General features: G+C 40.8%; 1 protein-coding gene across 12 annotated transcripts in view; it reads left to right on the forward strand.

The window, feature by feature from the left end:
* The first annotated feature begins 306 nt into the window (after positions 1-306).
* ZNF148 (zinc finger protein 148) overlaps positions 307-18,101 on the forward strand; it is a 118,267-nt gene continuing 100,472 nt past the window's right edge. For 4 of the 12 annotated variants that reach the window (XM_082699666.1, XM_082699671.1, XM_082699672.1 and 1 more), the window contains exon 1: positions 393-579. Coding sequence is in view for 1 of the 12 variants with exons in the window: in XM_082699662.1 (XP_082555788.1) it covers positions 358-579 (222 nt within the window). In the remaining 11 variants the exon portion in view is untranslated. Of the gene's footprint in view, positions 580-14,505; positions 14,802-18,101 lie in introns of those variants that run through there. The other 8 variants (XM_082699661.1, XM_082699662.1, XM_082699670.1 and 5 more) reach the window with 8 other exon arrangements.

Genomic DNA, 18,101 nt, shown 5'->3' on the forward strand with positions numbered 1-18,101 from the left:
CCCCGCCCCTTCCTTTTCCCCAGGGCCTGAAACGCACCCGACCCCCGAGGCCTCCACTTCTCAGGGCGCTAGGCATTGGTTACTGCGGAAGGCTTGAAGAGATTTCCTCAGGGCCCGTATTTCCCGAATTGCTTTCCCTCATGCCTACCCCGGGGGCACCCGTGGCTCGGGGCCAGCTTCCCCGGCCACGCTGGGCCAGTGACACGCAGGCGCCGGAATCGAAGCCACGCTGGGTCTTCCCAGCCTGGTCTCCGGGCCAGGGAGGGCGGGCGCCGCGGAGCGCTTCCCGTGAGCGAGGCTTCCCACAATGCACCGCGCCGGCAGTGGCGGCGACCGCGGCGGCGCTCTAGCCGCGGCATGTCTGCGTCTCGACTGCTCTGGGAGGAGGAAGAGAAGGAGGAAGAGGAGGAGGAGGAGGGGGAGGAAGAGGAGAAAGGCGCAGGGGTGGGAGCTGTTGCCGAAGCTGCCACAGCAAAAGTTCTCTCCCCTCCCCCCCTTCCCCTCCTCTCAAGGCCCCTAGAAAGGTTGGAGCTGCCGCCGCTTGCAGTCAGTGACCGCGCGACTCGGCGCCCGCCCGCGGTAAAGCGCTGGGCCTGGCAGGCCCGGGCCCGGGGGAGGGCGGAGGAGGGGGTGCGGCGCGCGGGGGGAGCGCGCGGCGGTAACGGCCTGACCCCGGGGGGAGTGAGCCGTAGCGAGGCTGGGGGTAGCCAGGGGAGCGGCCGAGGCCGAGGGAAGCGCAGGAGCTGGCTGAGGGGACGGGAGGAAGCAGGGCGCGGATGGTGGGTTGGGGGGTTGAGAAAGGATAATGACGGGGGTGGCGGAGGCGAGAAGGCGGCCTCCGAGGCCTGAGGCGGGTGTCAGAGGTAGGGAAGGAGGTGGGAGGTTTGCAGGGGGAGGCCGGAGGGTGCTGGGTGTGGGTGTGAAAAGGCTAGGGAGACACCAGTTCTCTGTCCGTCGTGCCTGGTGCAGTGCTTTATGCACCGCAGGCCTCAGTCACTGTTGCTGCCGGAGTGTGTTCTTTGGGAGAAGGGAAGGGCAGGGGTTGGAGAAAAGGGAATCCTTGCGGGGAACGTAGTGAGAGTGTGTGCGGGGAGAGAGAGGCCGGAGGGAAAGATGCCGGGTAGGTGGAGGAATGCAGAGGGTGGCGGTGGAGGAGCCTTGAGGAGTCCGGGGGGCGTTCATTGTGCAGATACATTAGGTATTTCGTTATGGAAAGAACTGAAGCGTTTCTAAGGAAAGGAAAGAAGGGATACAAGCAGTTTCCGCGAATAGAAAGGATCGCGTTTGAAGCCAGAGGAAGTGCTAAATTCTAGAGACTATGAAGAGAATGCATGATAGAATAGACAGATGTAGTAGAATTAATAAATGTTGGCCCAAGGACTAAAGAGTTATTCCAGATGGGCCAGGATGGCCTAGTTCTGAACCTGTTTGGGCTCTTCAGTAGATGACATCTGGTAAGTGCGGTCCCGCAGTGGTTGGGGTCACTGAGAATTAGACCTTAGTCCGTAGTTTGTGTCTGAGACGTTTTAGACCTGCACTATTGAATATGAGAATTTCTGAAACAGACGGTAAGAAAATGCCTGACCTACAGGGATCCCCTAAGCCATGAGTTTAGGTTTTAGCAAATTTGAAGTATTGTCATTTAGTAGAGGCCGGGTGAACACTAATGCTGGAATGGAAATTACTTGACTTGGCGGTTTTCTGCCCAGCTTATCTGGTCCAGGAGAACTGATGCCATATTATTAACCCTGGGTTGCAGTACACAGGGTTATAAGTAATGGTGGGGGGAGTCCGTGCACGGTGGCCTTTCTTTGGAGGCTCCTTTTGGAGCCCAAATTAGTCTGATGGGATTGGTTCCTAACTCTGGAGCTGGTGGGAGATCTTTTGCTATTCATGGTTCCTGAATATATACTCTCACTGAGGCATTGTGGTATTGAAGAAAATGCATCAGCCTGCAAAATGTGGGCCTGCAGAATGGAGGATTGAGAATATCTGTTTTGGTCTTAGGTTGCAAGGAGGTCAGGACTGGTTGGTTGTCTTGAGGTCTAGGGGAACCTGAAGAGACTGGATGATTCTAGAGCCAGGTTAGAGGGAATATTAGCATTTCCATATCAGGAAATGAACCAAGGCTTGTTGGATTTGCTCAGCTCCCACCGGACAAGATTTTCAAGAGGGAAATGCAGGCTAGAACCCTACTCTTAAGATACCTGAAAATTACTCATTTTTTATTATTAAGAAAGAATATTACAATGTACACATTACATTGTAATATAATTGAACTGAGGAGAGGATAGTATAAACAATCTTTTTATGGAAGTAGAGGGTGGAAGGATTAATGGAGAAGACAGAAAGAAATTTGGGAAAGGGATGGGAAAATTCAGTCATTCATTTGTTTAGCAAGTATATCTAAAGAAGGATGAGAATTTGGCATTAGATATGAGAGGGACTTTCATTAAAATATTTTAATGGAAATAATCCAGGATTTTTTTTTTTTTAAATTTGGAAAACTTATGTCAGTGCACTTAGGTTTACTCTTTATTTTCAGCGGCTTCACTATATTACATAGTAGGGTGTACCCATTTTTATTGTTATCACAGAATGAGAGAGTCTGTTTTCTTTACTCTCACCTGCACTGTATATTATCACTTAATTTCTGTAGGTTTAATGGACTTAAATATAAATATAAATATTATATTAAATATTTATACTTAAATATTACTTAAATACATACTTAAATATAGTATGTCATTATTTTTCTTCCCTTTAAAATTGTATGAAATAGCATGTGCATAATTAAAAGTAAAATTGTCCTGAGGGAGCATCTAGTGAAGATTAGTAGCCCCTGTCTCACCTGTCCATTGCAGTCCCACTTTCCAGAGGCTACTGCTGTAAGCATTAAGTTTTGTAGTTCTTATCATGCTTTTCATCAGGTCTGCAAGTAATATACATGTACTGTTATTTCTTGATTGATTAAAATGACATTATGAAGGACTCGGAAGACTTCTATGAATGGAAAGTATTTGTGTCCCTGGCATTATCCCCGTTCTCCTCCTTTCAAACCTTTGGTAGTTACTATTTTAGCTTTTTTATTAGCTGTCTTTATATCTTTAATAATCCTTTTTTTTTTTTTTTTAGTATTTATTTATTTGATTGAGAGAGAGAGATCACAAGTAGGCAGAGAGGCAGGCAGAGAGAGAGGGAAGAAGCAGGCTCCCTGCCGAGCAGAGAGCCCTATGCGAGGCTTGATCCCAGGACCCTGAGATCATGACCTGTGGCAAAGGCAGAGGCTTTAACCCACTGAGCCACCCAGGCGCCCTATATCTTTAATATTATTAAAGAGAAAGCGTTTAGAATTAGGCTGGAATTAGACTGGGTGAGAAGGTAGAGGGAAGTTTAATGGACGGACCTGTGAGAAACACTAAGTTGTGGAAAACAACTTCTTTGCAGCATAAAGGTTGCTAGTTAGAGAGGAGTTGGTTGGCAATGATAGTTGTTCATCTTGGAATTAGTTACCAGGTCAATTGTGCAGTGTTCTTTGACAGTCTTCTGGAGAGTGTTAGAGTGGGGGATCTGGGAATGGAGTAAAAAGGACCCTTGACTCTTCTTTCCAGGCTTCTGTAGCAATTCAAAGAGTTGTTAGGAAGGAATGAATTGTTGTAGATAATATGTTTCTTTTTTGTGGAAGGAAGGACTGATAGGGAATTGTGATAAAAGGGGGAAGAAGATGAAGGTGAGGGTGTGATGGAGGTGGTGGTAAATTTGTAGGAGGCTGAAGAGAGGGTAAAGAATTCTGAGGACATTTGGGTATAGTTGATGTGAAGGAGATTTAAATTTACAGTGGTGAGACAGATTTGTGGCAGTTACAAGGAAATTTGCATATTTAAGTCACTAATATCCTGGAAATGTGGTAGAAAAAAGAATGCTGCCCATATATTAGGATTTATTTGTAAAATACTGGTTTTTGAAATTGGTGTATGAGTTTTTTTTTTTAAAGATTTTATTTATTTTATTTGACAGACAGAGATCACAAGTAGGCAGAGAGGCAGGCAGAGAGAGAGGAAGGGAAGCAGGCTCCCTGCTGAGCAGAGAGCCGGATGCGGGCCTCGATCCCAGGACCCTGAGATCATGACCCGAGCCAAAGGCAGCGGCTTAACCCACTGAGCCACCCAGGCGCCCTGGTGTATGAGATTTAACATCGCTAAGTCAGTAGACGGATGGGGAGAATAGAAAGAACTTGCTCCCTTTTTCAGAAGTCTTGTTTAAGTAACCTCACCTCTTGAGAATCTTTACTTTGAATAAGAAAAGCATTCACATGCCGATTATATACTGCTAAATCTTGTATTTGCTTATGGGAATTATTCTCTCTGTTCTGCAAAGGATGGCTTGACTGGAGCCTACTCTGGATCCAAGACTTTTCCTTAATCTTCGGGGAACTCTAAACAGTTTGATTTTTAAGTGTTTAATAAGTACCTGTTGAATGAATGATAGAAAGGAGTGTTCAATGTCAGTGATAATAGTGGGACTGTGTCAAATTGCTGAGTACCATGGGAGTCTGTAGAAAAAAATTTGTGTGTGTGTGTGTGTGTGTGAGAGAGAGAGAGAGTGATGGACAAAAGGGATATCTGACTGTTGAAGCCTTTGGATTTAAGGGAAGAAGACAGAATGGATTAGAATGGGATTGGCACAGTCTTGCTAAAGCATTGAAGCAGTGGGACCAAAGATTCTATTCTAATCTGAGGCTAGTTTAAGATGAGTAGATTATTATTATTGTTATTGTTATTATTACTATTTTAGAGCATGAGCATGGAAGGGGTTGTAGGGGAGGAGGGATAAAGGGAAAGGGAGAGAGATAATCTTAAGCAGTCCTCATGTGGGGCTTGATCTCATACCCTGATATCGTGACTGGAGCCAAAATTAAGAGTTGGACACTTAACAGACTGAGCCACCTAGGTGCCCAAATCTGAGTAAATTTTAAATCTGGATTTGGAGTTGGTGGCTGGTTTAATTTGCATTTTCTTACCTAAATGACTGCTTAGACATTTTTAGCTGTTTTAAGAATCTGTCTGATTTAATTCATTTTTGGCATGATAGTAAAAAAGTGTTAGGTGAAATTTATTTTCTCAAGGAATTTATAGTATTTATATTTTTTTTTAGGAGGAGAAGGACATTTATGAAGTAATTTAGTAACAGTGTAGGATTTCAGAAAGTTGATTTTGTAAAACAGGTATCAAAAATATACCTCCAAATGAGAATTTTTGTATTTTGGTAGTCATTTTCAGTAGTAGCATTCAGAACATTTTTGGATCACCTTTTCTGAATTCCCTTCTGAGCCTCCAGCACATTCTATACAATTTTTCTATTTACTAAGTACCTATTGTGTGCTTTGGGGGGACTAGGTTGTAAACTGGTTTAAACGTGGTCTCCATCCTCAGAGCTCATAGTCCCTTCAGTATGGCAGTTACGAATAGTGCAAGGCATAATGTTATTCTGACTAGTCTCATTGGTGACAAAGCTTTTTAGTTTGAAAGATTTGATTTTTAGAAATGCTGAAGATCCATCAGATCCGACAAGAGCAAATAGAGTGAATGAAGAATAGTTTTGGTTTAAATTAACTTAGTCACAGAAATAGGAATGGCTTTCTTGGTTGACTTACTAACTGACGTTGGAAAACACTCCCTGTGATGAAGTTGGAAATATGCTGAATAATGATGATAGCTTCACTTGTATGTAGTCAAACACTAAGTGTTGGTTAAGTGCATCAGATGGATGGATGGATGCAGTGAATAAATGGGTGAGTGGTAGCCTCCCAAGGTAACTATTTTAAAGAGGGCCTCACTGATTTTAATCAACTGAGTCACGTAGGTGCCCCTAGGACCTCACAGATTTTAATATGTAAATAAATTCTAGGTATATTTGTTAACAAACACTTTAATTACTGTGAACAAGACCGTTTATGATTAAGATCGCAAATGAGTTCTATGGATAGTAAATGCTGTAGGAGTTCAGGGAGTGGAGAAATGAATATTGGCTAAGGTTAGGGGAAAAGATTTAAGTGTACCATACTTTAGCTAGATATTTGAAAGGATTCCTTAGGGATCTCAGGAGAGGAACTAAAGCGCTCCAAATTTCTCTTGCAGCCCTAGAATGAACCTAGAGTCTGGATCTATTTTTGTCTGAATGCTTTCTGCCTATTTCATTTTAGCTACTCCTACTGGTTTGTTCTTCTTCAAATTCTCCTTTGCTGGGTAGATTCTGAGCTCCCTGGAACAAGGAAGGTGTGGGGGGGGTCTGTTTCCATCTATGTCTAGTGTAACTTTTAGTTTTTCCTTTTATGAGCCTGTACCCCACAAATTACTTGGTCTCTGTGAGTGAAGAGCATGAGTCAACTTGGCTCTGCTATCCTGGCATTTTCCTGCATGCTTTTCTCAAAGCTGCTTTCTGAATTACAGAATAGAATAGTCAGAGAATTGAGGGCATATTCTAGTAGACACATGCTTGTTGAATAAATGAATGAAAGTATCAGATAATTTAGAAGCTCTAAATGGCTTATATGTTTCTGATTGTTTCAATTTATTCATAACCTGCCTTTTTTTCTGGAAAGGATTTATTGGGCTGACAAATACGTATACTGTAATATGAATTGAAATATTTGAGGAAGTCTAGTTAAAGAGAAAATGAAAGAAAAATCTGTTTAAAGAATATAAAATCTATTATTATGGATGTAGAGAACTAGGAGTAAAGTGGAAGATAACCAGATGGAGAAGGAAAGGTGTTATCCCACAGAAAGTATGATTCTGAAAGAAGAAAAAGATTATTGATACATTATAGGTTATGTTTAGCAGAAAGCAAGAAAAGATTGAAAGTTTAAAGGATTATTTGAAATGGTTATTTTGGGGAGGAAGATAGTAAGACAATTTGAAGGATAATAGTAAATCAAAGTTTAGAATGTATTAGAAATTGTTTATGATGTGGATTTAAAGCAGTTTTCAGAAAATGATGGGGTGAGTTTAGGCAACAGATAATGAACATTTGCTGTATGTAAAACATTGTTAGATGTAGTTAGGAATAAATCCTTTGGGATTTATATTCTAGTAGTGAAGCTGGACTTGTGCACAAATAACTACATTATATTCAGCATATCTTAAGTACGAAATGTTACGGAAGTTAAAAGTTAGGGAAAGACATTTGACTAGAGGGAAACCTGGGACTACATTTTTAATGGCATACAAATGGCTTTTTAGCTAGTCGTTGAAGGTATGGATAGGATTCTTACTGGTTGGAATTACTGGAAAGAGAGCCTTCCAATCTGAGGGATTAGCAAAAGCAAAGACTTGAAGGTGAGAAGCCAAAGACATGTGGGGAATAGTGAGTTAGTGTTTAAATTTTTTTTTTTTTAATTGTGATCCACAGTAAGAAATATAGGTCATGTCTTCAGCTACTATATGGTTTGAATGTTTGTGTGTAAGTATAAAACAAAATGCTTCAGTAGCCATATCCCTTACTATGTTGGATATACTCAAACATTTTCCATTCTCTTCTATTTGGCCAAAAAAAGATGACTGTCACTCACAAACTGATTTCATGACTAACTAAATAATTGATCACAGCTTGTAGTTTGGTACACAGAGAGTTCATGAATAGGGCATAATGATAAAGGGTAGGAAGAGTCAGTGGGGTTGGGTGGAAAATGGATGGCCTTGAAAGCTAAGCTAAGTAGATGTAATGTGCTTAGTAAGCAAACAGAAGCTGGGTTTTAGTCTTGGCCCTTCCGTTTTACATGTGCTGTGATTCTGGAGAGAATTGCTTCCTTTCTGAGACTCTTATATTCTCTTCAAAAAATTGATAATTATTGGGGCGCCTGGGTGGCTCAGTTTGTTAAGTGTCTGCCTTTGGCTCAGGGCATGATCTCAAGAATCCTGGGATTGAGCCCTGCATCAGGCTCCCTGCTGGGCGGAAAGCCTGCTTCTCCTTCTCTTACCTCTCTCAGTCCCCACAACATGTGTGTTCCCTCTCTCGGGCTGTCTTTCTCTGTCAATTATATAAACTCTTAAAAAAAAAAAAGAGAGACTGATAATTTATTGGGATACATGGGTGTCTCAGCCAGTTAAACCTCTGCCTTAAGCTCAGGTCATGATCCCAGGGTCCTGGGATCAATCCCTGAATTGGGGTCCGTGCTCAACCAGGGAGCCTGCTTCTCCCTGCTTGTGCTCTCTAACTTTCTCTCTGACAAGTACATAAAATCTTTAAAAAAAGAAGAAATTGGTAATTATTATACCTTCTGGCAAGGGCTGAGGCGAGGATTTGAGGATTAAAGTATGTTAACATAGGATTAAAGTATGTTCACACATCATAATATGTAGTTACTCAACTTTTTGAGTAGAAAATGGAATAAAGGCCTGTATATTAAATATCTTAATCTGATGATAGCTATACTGTACAGAGTAGATTGGCGCCAGTGTGGTGGTAGTTACTCTGCCACTATTGGGGGGTGACAGACCCAGTTAGGATGCTACTGGAGAAACTTAAGAACTTGAATTGGCTTGATAGCAGGATTAGAAATGAGGGGGGAGAATGCGATTGGATGGCAACAGGAGGGGAGGATGACTGGAAATTTAGAGCTGGGGTAAAATTCAAAAGGCAGCAACTGAAACTGGAATACATGTTGGGGTAGTTTAGTGGGCTACATTAGGGTAAGTAGTTGCAGTTTTTTGCAGATAGTAGGCCCTCAGTTTTTTTATTGAATGATTAAATATGTAAATTGAATGAATTGCAAGTAGAGACAGTAATGGATAGGTTTGAGAAGGAAGGGTGGGATTGAAGAGTGCTTTTGAGGGACTGCAAGCATTTCTTCGGGGAGTATTTTTGTATACTTACTGTGTAATGTTTCATGGTAGGCAGTGTGAAGGATACATGTTTATGTATGACATAGTTCATTTTTTTTTTAGGAGTTTATCAAGGGACAAAAATGTGTATGCATCTGTCTATGACAGAAGTACTATGGCAGATTCAACTTTGTAGAGAAGTTGGTGTGTAGCTTAGGCCTTGAAGGATGTATAGGATTATAGTAGGCAAATGGTGAGGGTTAGTATTCCAAAAAGAGGGAGTATGATATTAATGACAGAAAAGTTGTGGATGTGTTTAGGGGTTGGTAGTCTAGATTAGCTGGAATTTAGGGTTCATATTTTGAATGGAGGGAAATAAGGCTGTGAAGTAGAGGAAACCTCTAAAAATCTAGAGTAAATGGGTTTTTACTTATTGATTGATTCATCTTTACCTACATAAAGTGCTCAAATCTTAAGGTCACAGAATTTTTGAAGATAGACATTTTATGTAACCACCATTGAGTTCAACATTTCCAACACGCCAGGAGACTCCCTAATTGGTCACCTTCAAGTTGATGTCCCGTTCACTGAAAAGTAATTACAGTGACTCTTGAACAACATGGGTGTGAATTGCACAGATCTACTTACAAGTATAATTCTTTTTTGATAATTATGGTATAGTACTGTGTTTTCTTTATGATTTTTTTAATAACATTTTCCTTTCTCTAGCCTACTTTATTGTAAGAATGCAGTATATATGACATATGACATACAAAATACATGTTAATCTATAGTTTGTAATTGGTAAGCCTTCTGGTCAACAGTAGGCTATTGGTAAAGTTTCTGGGAGTCAAAAGTCATACCTCGATTTTCGACCACTGTGGGGAGAGGTTGACTCTGCAACCTCTGCATTGTTCAAGGGTCAGCTGTACTATTCTGATCTCTGTTACGGCAGAGTAGTTTTATGTTTTTGAGTTTCTTATTAGTGGAATCATACATCTGTGTCTGGCTTCTTAAACTCACCATGTCTGTGAGATTCATCCGTCATGCATATAGCAGTAGTTCATTCTTTTTCATTTCTCTGTGGGATTCCATTATGAACATATCACAGTGTATTTGTTCATTTCACAATTGTTGGGCTATTGGCTAGTTTCTGTTTTTTGGAAGTCTAAAGACTTTTAACTTGACTCAGTGTGTAGTGGGGAACCACTGATGAGTTTTGAGTGGGGAAATGAGGTGATTTAAGAATACATATGTGGTGACCTGTTTTTGTTATGTTTTGTTTTTGCAATGAAGAGAACCTAGTGATTAGGAGACAAGTCAGAAAACTATAACAAAAGTGTGAAGTTCTGAGAACCCAAGTTGCTGTGGTGGTAACGGGAATAAAAGAAAGCAGATATATAGAAGAAAGAATTGAGAGATTTGATGGCAAATGGCTTTTGGGAAACTGGAGGAAAAGAGAAAAAAGGGAAACTGGGGCTTTTCTTGGGTAACTTGAGAATGGTAGTGCCATTAATAAAAATTATTGGATCAGTTAGCAGAACTATTTTGGTGGGGAAGAATACTTACTTCAGTTTTAAGACATGACCAGTGTGTGGGGCACCAGTGGAAGTAGGCAAGGGGAATTTTTTAGCTAGAGTTAGGAATACTGAATTCAGCTGAGGAAGGAGGTCTAACAGAGATTTGGGAATATGTACCTAGAGTTAATAATTGAAGCTACTAATTCTGGATTTGGTAGGGTGCTAATGGCAATGAAATTATTTGGACTGATAATTGAGGTATTAATTGAAGCAATAATTGAAGAATATAGGTGAAAATAAATCATTATATATTCTAGTTCCTAAGAAATAAATTAGATTGTAGCAGTGGGGGATGGTTTAAAGATTGTTTTTGGGAGCTGAGGGTAGCTGAGGAATGAAAATACAGAAGCAATGTTAAGAGATGAAATGCCAAAGGGGAGAGAATTAGAGAAAGACTGAACTTGGGAAAATACCCTCTGTTTAGACTAAGATGAGGACCAGTACTTGTTGCAGATAGAAGCAGCAACTAGAGAGACCACAGTAGAATCCTGTTGTACAGTGACATAAACTCTCAGTGGTAGTTCAAGTGTCATTGCCAAAGAGGGGATAAGGACTTGGATGGTAGGTCGTAGGATTTGGTATATAAAATTTTTTTTTGGTCTTTAGGAGAGCAGATCAGAGAGCACAGTGCATGGGAGTAAAGGCCTGAGTGGGTTGGGAGAATATGGAAACATTGAATGTAGGAATTGTATTAAGTTTATTTTAAGAAGGAGGAACAGCTCTTTTTCCAAAACTGGAGGCAAGAAGTAACAGATGGATGAAAATACAGCATTCTGCAAGCTGTAAAGAGGATTTGATTACAGGTAGAGAAGGTGTGATTTGAAGGAATTTTATGGGAAAGATTGATTTTTGATGGGATTAAAGATTTAAATATGAAAATGACTAGGGTTAGTCAATGAGATAGAAAATTGTATTTAGAATAAATCAGTTGTGGAAGACTTCATAGCTTTCTGGTGGTACTTAACATCCAGTGTGTGGGTGTGAAGAAAACAGATGGTGAAGATTGTCTGTCATTGGGGAGGTGCATGGTAAATATAATGGAAGGTCATGATATTCTGGAGAGGGCAATATTAAATGGCTGATGGACAGATTTAAATTTTGCGGGGAGACTAGGGAAGCCCAAAGGAGGTAAAGAGCAGGCATAGAACAATAAAGTAGTTGTGGTTAAAAAAAAAAAAGAAAAAAGGAGGTCTCTGAAGTTAGAATCCTAATAGTACAGCACTTCCAATTGGTGACCTATTTTCATTATATATGTGTGGGTGGCTGAAGTGCAGCTGAAGGCTTTAGGAGTTGAGGAAGGTCAGGGTGTAGAAGGTACTTCAGCATCATTGTTGAAGTTACCGAGAATAATGGCTGACTGTGGTACAAAGTAGAATTGAAGTCTTTGGGAAAGGAGAGGGGAGGGTATTTTGGAACTTGGTGGATGTTGTAGATGGAATGGTTTAAGTGAGTAATGTAAATTGCAAAGAGATTTTTTAGTAATAGGAGTCGCCCTTTGGAGCAAGAAGCAATTGGTCCTTTTAGCAAGCTGAAGGAGTAGGAGAATGGATAGCTAAGTCACGAGAGAATTAGGTTGTCTGAAAAGAGCCAAGCTTGAGAAAAGATGAAGGGGCAGTCACAACAATCCAGGCAAGAGATGATAGTATCTGATTTATGGTGTGCGATGGAGATAAACAATTTTGTTACGTTTACCTGTTCTTTAAAGTTCTTTATAAGTTATACTTGCAAAATCATAGCCATTCATATGCAAGGGCAAAAAGGTAGAGGTGTACTAATATGAAAGGCAAAGGACACAGGGTATTTTGTTGACAGAAGAACGTTAATAAGCTGATAGAAGCTAGTAAAAGCGTAGAACAGAAATGAATGAAGAGGTTGGGGTTGACCTGAATAGGAATGCAAGTAAGGAGAAGAGGAGAGTCAAGTAACTTGTAGCAGAGAAAATACTGGGAAAACATAATGCTATCTAGGAAATAACTAATGCCAGGAGCCTGTTCCTTCTCTGTGCACATAAGGACAGTCCTCTCCACCCATGATGTTTATAAAAATGGTGCATCATGCAATAAGTATTGAAAAAAAAAGAGCATAATAGAGATACTGACATCTTCTGACCTCTACATGAGTTCCTCAAAACCACATCAGTGTGTAGTGGTAATTTGTATACATTAAACAAACAAACAAACTAGCAACATACATATACATAAAGAGGTTCAAGTAAAAAGTGGGAAGAATGGGCTGGATGGTAGGATATGTCCTGAGGAATCTAAAATGGCCTCTGTAGTTTTTTCTTTTTTCTCTATAATGGCTTTTATCTCATATATTTCTTAGTGTTCTTAGGAAGCTGGTTGGTGTGTTTTCTCATTTCACTTACTACCTATAGAGAGGTAAGTCCCAGATGCACAGTTCTTTTTTTTTTTTTTTTTAAGATTTTATTTATTTGACAGAGATCACAAGTAGACAGAGAGGCAGGCAGAGAGAGAGAGAGGGAAGCAGGCTCCCTGCTGAGCAGAGAGCCCGATGTGGGACTTGATCCCAGGACCCTGAGATTATGACCTGAGCCGAAGGCAGCGGCTTAACCCACTGAGCCACTCAGGCGCCCCCAGATACACAGTTCTAAATATGCTTTCTTGTCTTGTTTTAGTTATCATTTATTGAACGTGTCCAAAGGAGCTGTATTGCCAGTTTCAAAAAGTAAATATAGTTAAACTATTTTGTTTTGATTTTTTTTAAATCTCAGTGCTTGAAACCATCATCATCTTCCATTGATGATATTTAATATCTAGACCAGGCCCTTTATTTTTTGGCTTTGTCTTTGCTCTTAAACTTTTGTTTTTTTCCAGTTTTGCAGTAGTAGTCTATCTTGTCAGTCTTTGTTGTCTATCAGCTTTTCCTTTGTACTATCAAAGGTTTGACTGTTAGTGCTTACCTGACTAGTTTTTGAGTCTCCATCAGTGCCTTGCTGTGGTCTCTGCCAAGTACAGCTTTACTTACAGAATCTAACCCCAGGCCATTCGTTACTTCCTCCTGCCCCCGTCTGCATTAAGTCAGTCTTGAAATTTAATAATGAGGGACCTGTGGAGTCCCAGAGCTTTGAAAAGCCTAAGAGGGCCCAGGGAGGTCACTTTGCCAATCTCACATCTTTGCTGTAGCCTGCCTGATTTGGTCTAGAGTTGTTTCCAGGACCCGCCGGCATGCCTTATTTGAGTGGTTTGTGTGCAGTAGATGAACAATGGATCTTATGGAAGCTGTTGGGTCTGGTTGTAGTGGAAATGGAGAGAGAATGTTTTAATGATAATTATATTAATTTAAAAGATAAGTGACTTTACAAGATAGGGGTTGGATGCCTGAAAATCTTGGTTGGCATCAAGGAGTTTTCCTTTTGAGAAGAGCCAGTATCTGGGGGATTAGAATGAAATACACAACCTGATGTTTTGTAGGGTCCTGTATATGTACATTTGTCAACACATGCACACCTGCATGTGTAGATACATTTAATGATAGACATACTGTGTTAATTCCATTAAATTCTATAATTAGAGTCTTTGGGGAAATGGGCATGGTAGTCTTAAGAGTGAGTTTAGTGAATTGGTAGAGAATGTTTTGGAAAGATCATTGTCAAGTTACTGGGGGTGTGCTTGGGAAATGGATATTTTTAGTGACTGTGATGGCCTCTCTGGAATTGGTTCACAAAATTTGAGGGCACTTTGGGGCAAACCTTTGTGTTAAGTTGGAGAGTGTTCTTTTGGAGGGAATGAAGGAACACACAAAATGCAGTTTCAAAGAAAGTTGTGAGTTGATTTGGTGGGAGCTGATACACATTCTAAAAGTTAATTTGTGGAGAGGTTTTGAGTAGGTAAGCAGGAGATGTAATGGAAGGAAGTTACAAGGATGCATGTTTGTACTAGAAAAGTAAGTTTCAAGATTGGAGAGATGGTTTAGAAAGATTATTTTTGGGGGTAAATACAGCTCTTAGGGTAGAAGCGGGAAGGTAAAGGAAGACTAAAACGAGCAAGTTAAGGTGTGGAGAATCAGTAAGCCGAAGGGTTAAGGAGAAGGTTACAGAAAAATTTTTTTACCGTGCGGAGTGCTGTGTTGGGTACTACTTTTGATGAGTGGTCAGTAAGGGAGGGGGCTTAAACTCCCTTGGTTTGTGGGGGTAGGGATATCAGCGTAAGAGGTTTCTTGAGAAGCCAGGGCAGTCGCGAGCTCCGGGCCGGCTGCGACAGCCTCACGGGCGGACTTTCGCCGGCGCTCGGCCGGGCGGTGGGCGGAGCAGCGGCGCGGGGCTGCGTCGTGGTGGGCCCAGAGCCGCAGCCGTCGCCGCCCCCCGCGCGGCGGAGCACAGCCCGGCGGGCGGTAGGCGCGGCGCTCCGCGCACCCGGGCCTCTCCGAGGGCGCTCCAGTAAGTGAGCAGGCCGCGCGGGCCGTGCGGTGGGGGCCGGGAGGAGGGGCTTTTCCGAGCGCCCCCAGTGGACCTCCGCACGCGGCTCGCACGGCTTCCTTTTGTTGTGTGTGTACGTGTGTGAGAGTGCGCGCGCGTGCGTGAGTGCGCCCTTGTGCAGGGAGGCGGCGGAGGAGCGCCGAGAAGCCGGGGCTTTGCTTGCCGTGGTGCCTCGGCCCGTGGCGGGGCCTCCAGCACCGGTCTTCCGGGTCGAGGCCCGCGGCGCAGGCAGGGCCCCTGCTCGCGGCGAGATGGCAAACTTTGTGAGTGGCTTGCCCGTGGCCAACAAGTGTCTGCCTGTCAGCGGGGACCGGCGAATGTTAATTGACAGTCCCCCTCCCGTTCTTTACTAATCCTGCTTTTTTCAAATGTTCTGTTGGACTGGGTTCTGTTTACCGTCTTATGGTGTGCCGTAAGGTCAGATGGGTAATTTGGTCTACCAGACAAATAAGAGCAAAAAATGAACGCCAGGATCGTATATTGGTTGCGCTAGTAAAGCCTGCATGTTTAGTGGTAAGAACTGTCCTAAGGCCTCTCCGTAATTAGGCTATGGGGTAAACTTTTGCTTTGCAGACGTTCTGGAGCACATTTTACGGTGTCAGGAAAGAACTCCTTGTGTACTAGACTAAAAGCTAGAGTTACTAGGAAATGCAAAAGTTAAAGCCCTTCCCAAGAACTTGAATTAAAAAGAGCTTTTTTGTTTTACATAATTATCATTATATAGTTTGCATATAGTTTTGCAAAACTGGGCATGGAGTGATTTTAAAAAAGCATTTCATTACTTTTAGAGGGGGCAATGGTAAAGGCACCACGCAGTTTTGAAATTTCAACTATGTTAAATGTTGCTATAAATAAAATCCTATTCAGATTTTTAGATTTAATATATCTAAAAATATGTTTGCAGTTGTCCTTTGGGTGCAGGAGGAAGTCCTGGGTTTGTCGTGCTTGTTTCTGGGCAGATTTTCAGTATTGTCAGCATGATACGGGTGCAGAACCTTAATCTGAGTGAATAATTTGCTTGAGATTACCAGTCTGTTTTGCAACTGGGAATAGACTCTGGGTCTCTTATTCCCAGTCTGGTGACCTATCCAAGAATAGACTAAGGAAACTGGGTATTTTTCTGTTTGGTGGAAAATATGGCTGAGTTGATTTTGTAGTGAGTATTAAAGAGCCAAAAAGTGAATGTGTGAACGTTTAATTTTCTGTTGCAACATTTAAATGTTTCTTCTCATGGTCTTTGGCCTTTCTTTGAATACAAAAGGGACTTTAGGATATTACTCAGTGTTAACTTTTCGTGGCATTTGTAGCACATTTATACTTGATTCAAATAGATAGATGCTTATTGTAATTAACTGTTTTCATGTGGATATTCTCTATGGCTGGAGAATAGCAGGTAACTTGAGACTGTTTAGCCTTCTCACAAATGCAAGGGAGAAGAGGAATTATGTTAACTTCATTATCCTCATTTAGAAACCTTGGACACTTTTTATTGAAAATGCTTAGAAAAGTACAGATGGAATACATGTGGGCTTTCCTCAGCTCTCTGTACTATTATACGTATCATTACTATTACTGCATTAGCTACATACAACAATGTTTGGTTAGCCTTTAAGAAAAGAGTACTTTTTCTTTTCATAGTATGTGAGTTGCAATTGAACTTTTTTGTTTTGTTCGTTCCTTAACATCTCTTTACTTATGCCTTTCCTCCTATCTGACAAAAGCAAAAATAGTCTTTTCTTTTTCCTCCTTCCCATCTCCACAAAGAGCCTGGACATTTTTAATTTAATACAATAGTTCACCACTAGGGGTGATTTTGGCAATGTCTGGAGACTTTTTTGGTTGCCATGCTGGGGGATTCTATTGGTATTTTAGTGGGTAGATGCTTTTGAACCTCATATGGTGCACATGCTAGCCCTACAACAAAGAATTATCCAGTGCAAAATGTCAGTAATGTGATGTTGAGAAACCCCAACCTCATATTATCAAGAATAACGTTCTCCCAAATAATTTAAATCTATAAAAATTATTTATAATGTGATTGAAATCTCTGTCACATTGTTATGTATCTTTTTCCAAGTTGTCATTAGAATGATCATGGGTCAAAAGTTATGAAGTATATTTTAGATCACCACTACATGGGATTTTGGAGCTGCAGGATTAAAGTTTTAACTCTTAGTATGTAGATGGGGAAATGGAGTTTCAGAGAGATGGTGACTTACTCAAGTTCTCACAGATAATGCAGAGCTCAGGTCTCCTGTTTCTACTATAATTTACTGAATTAAAATTAATTTCAGTACTGAGGGAAACAGTATTGGTCATTTTTCCTTGGTATGCAGATACATTTAAATAATTAAAAAATAATTGCATTGTGAAAATCTCAGTATTTAGTGAATTATTGTTACTTTTTCAGATGCCCATGTGTTTGTTGAATTCACCAACATGGTTTTGTAACTTGTGTAAATTTGGCAGCATCTGCTTTTTAAAAAAGTGTTTGAAAATTTTAAAAAGACTACATTCGATTTTAAAACAAAACAATTCAAAGTTAATTATGATACATTAGGCTACATTGCAAATGCAAACCCAACTTGTACTGTTAAAACATCTTTGGGTATTTTGAATTGTGTGATGACTGATCACTATAATGGTGAGTTACTGTGCTAATAGTAAATTTGTTCTAGCAAGATCTTTTCAGTTTAACTGTTAGAAAAAGATATTGGAACTTTCAGGTGAAATTAATTGGATGAAATACAGGTTGGGTATTTAGATGAAATATTTTCAAATTAAGCAGTGTATTTTCAGGAAGAAGTATCAGTAGGGTTCTTTTTATCTTTAAATTTTTTTTTCGATAGTGTTACTTTTTTTTTTAAGTTGAGAATTATTCATTTTTATTTATTTGACACAGAGAGAGGGAGAGAGATCACAAGTAGACAGAGGCAGGCAGAGAGAGAGGGGGAGGCAGGCTCTCTGCTGAGCTGAGAGCCCGATGCGGGACTCCATCCCAGGATCCTGAGATCATGACCTGAGCTGAAGGCGGAGGCTTAAACCACTGTGCCACCCAGGCGCCCATAGTGTTACATTTTTTAAGTGAGTAAAACAAAAGAGGATAGAGGATTATATGAGCACATATTTCTTTAAAATCTTTTAAATAAAAAATTTATAGAAAATAATTTGAAATCCATATTAACAAAGAAAAATAAGCTGGAGAAGCTGCAGTTAATATTACAATATATGGCCTTCTTATATTTTCATTAGCTTTTTTAT

This window comes from Mustela nivalis (genome assembly GCF_964662115.1).
Source record: "Mustela nivalis genome assembly, chromosome: 1".
Lineage (NCBI taxonomy): Eukaryota > Metazoa > Chordata > Mammalia > Carnivora > Mustelidae > Mustela > Mustela nivalis.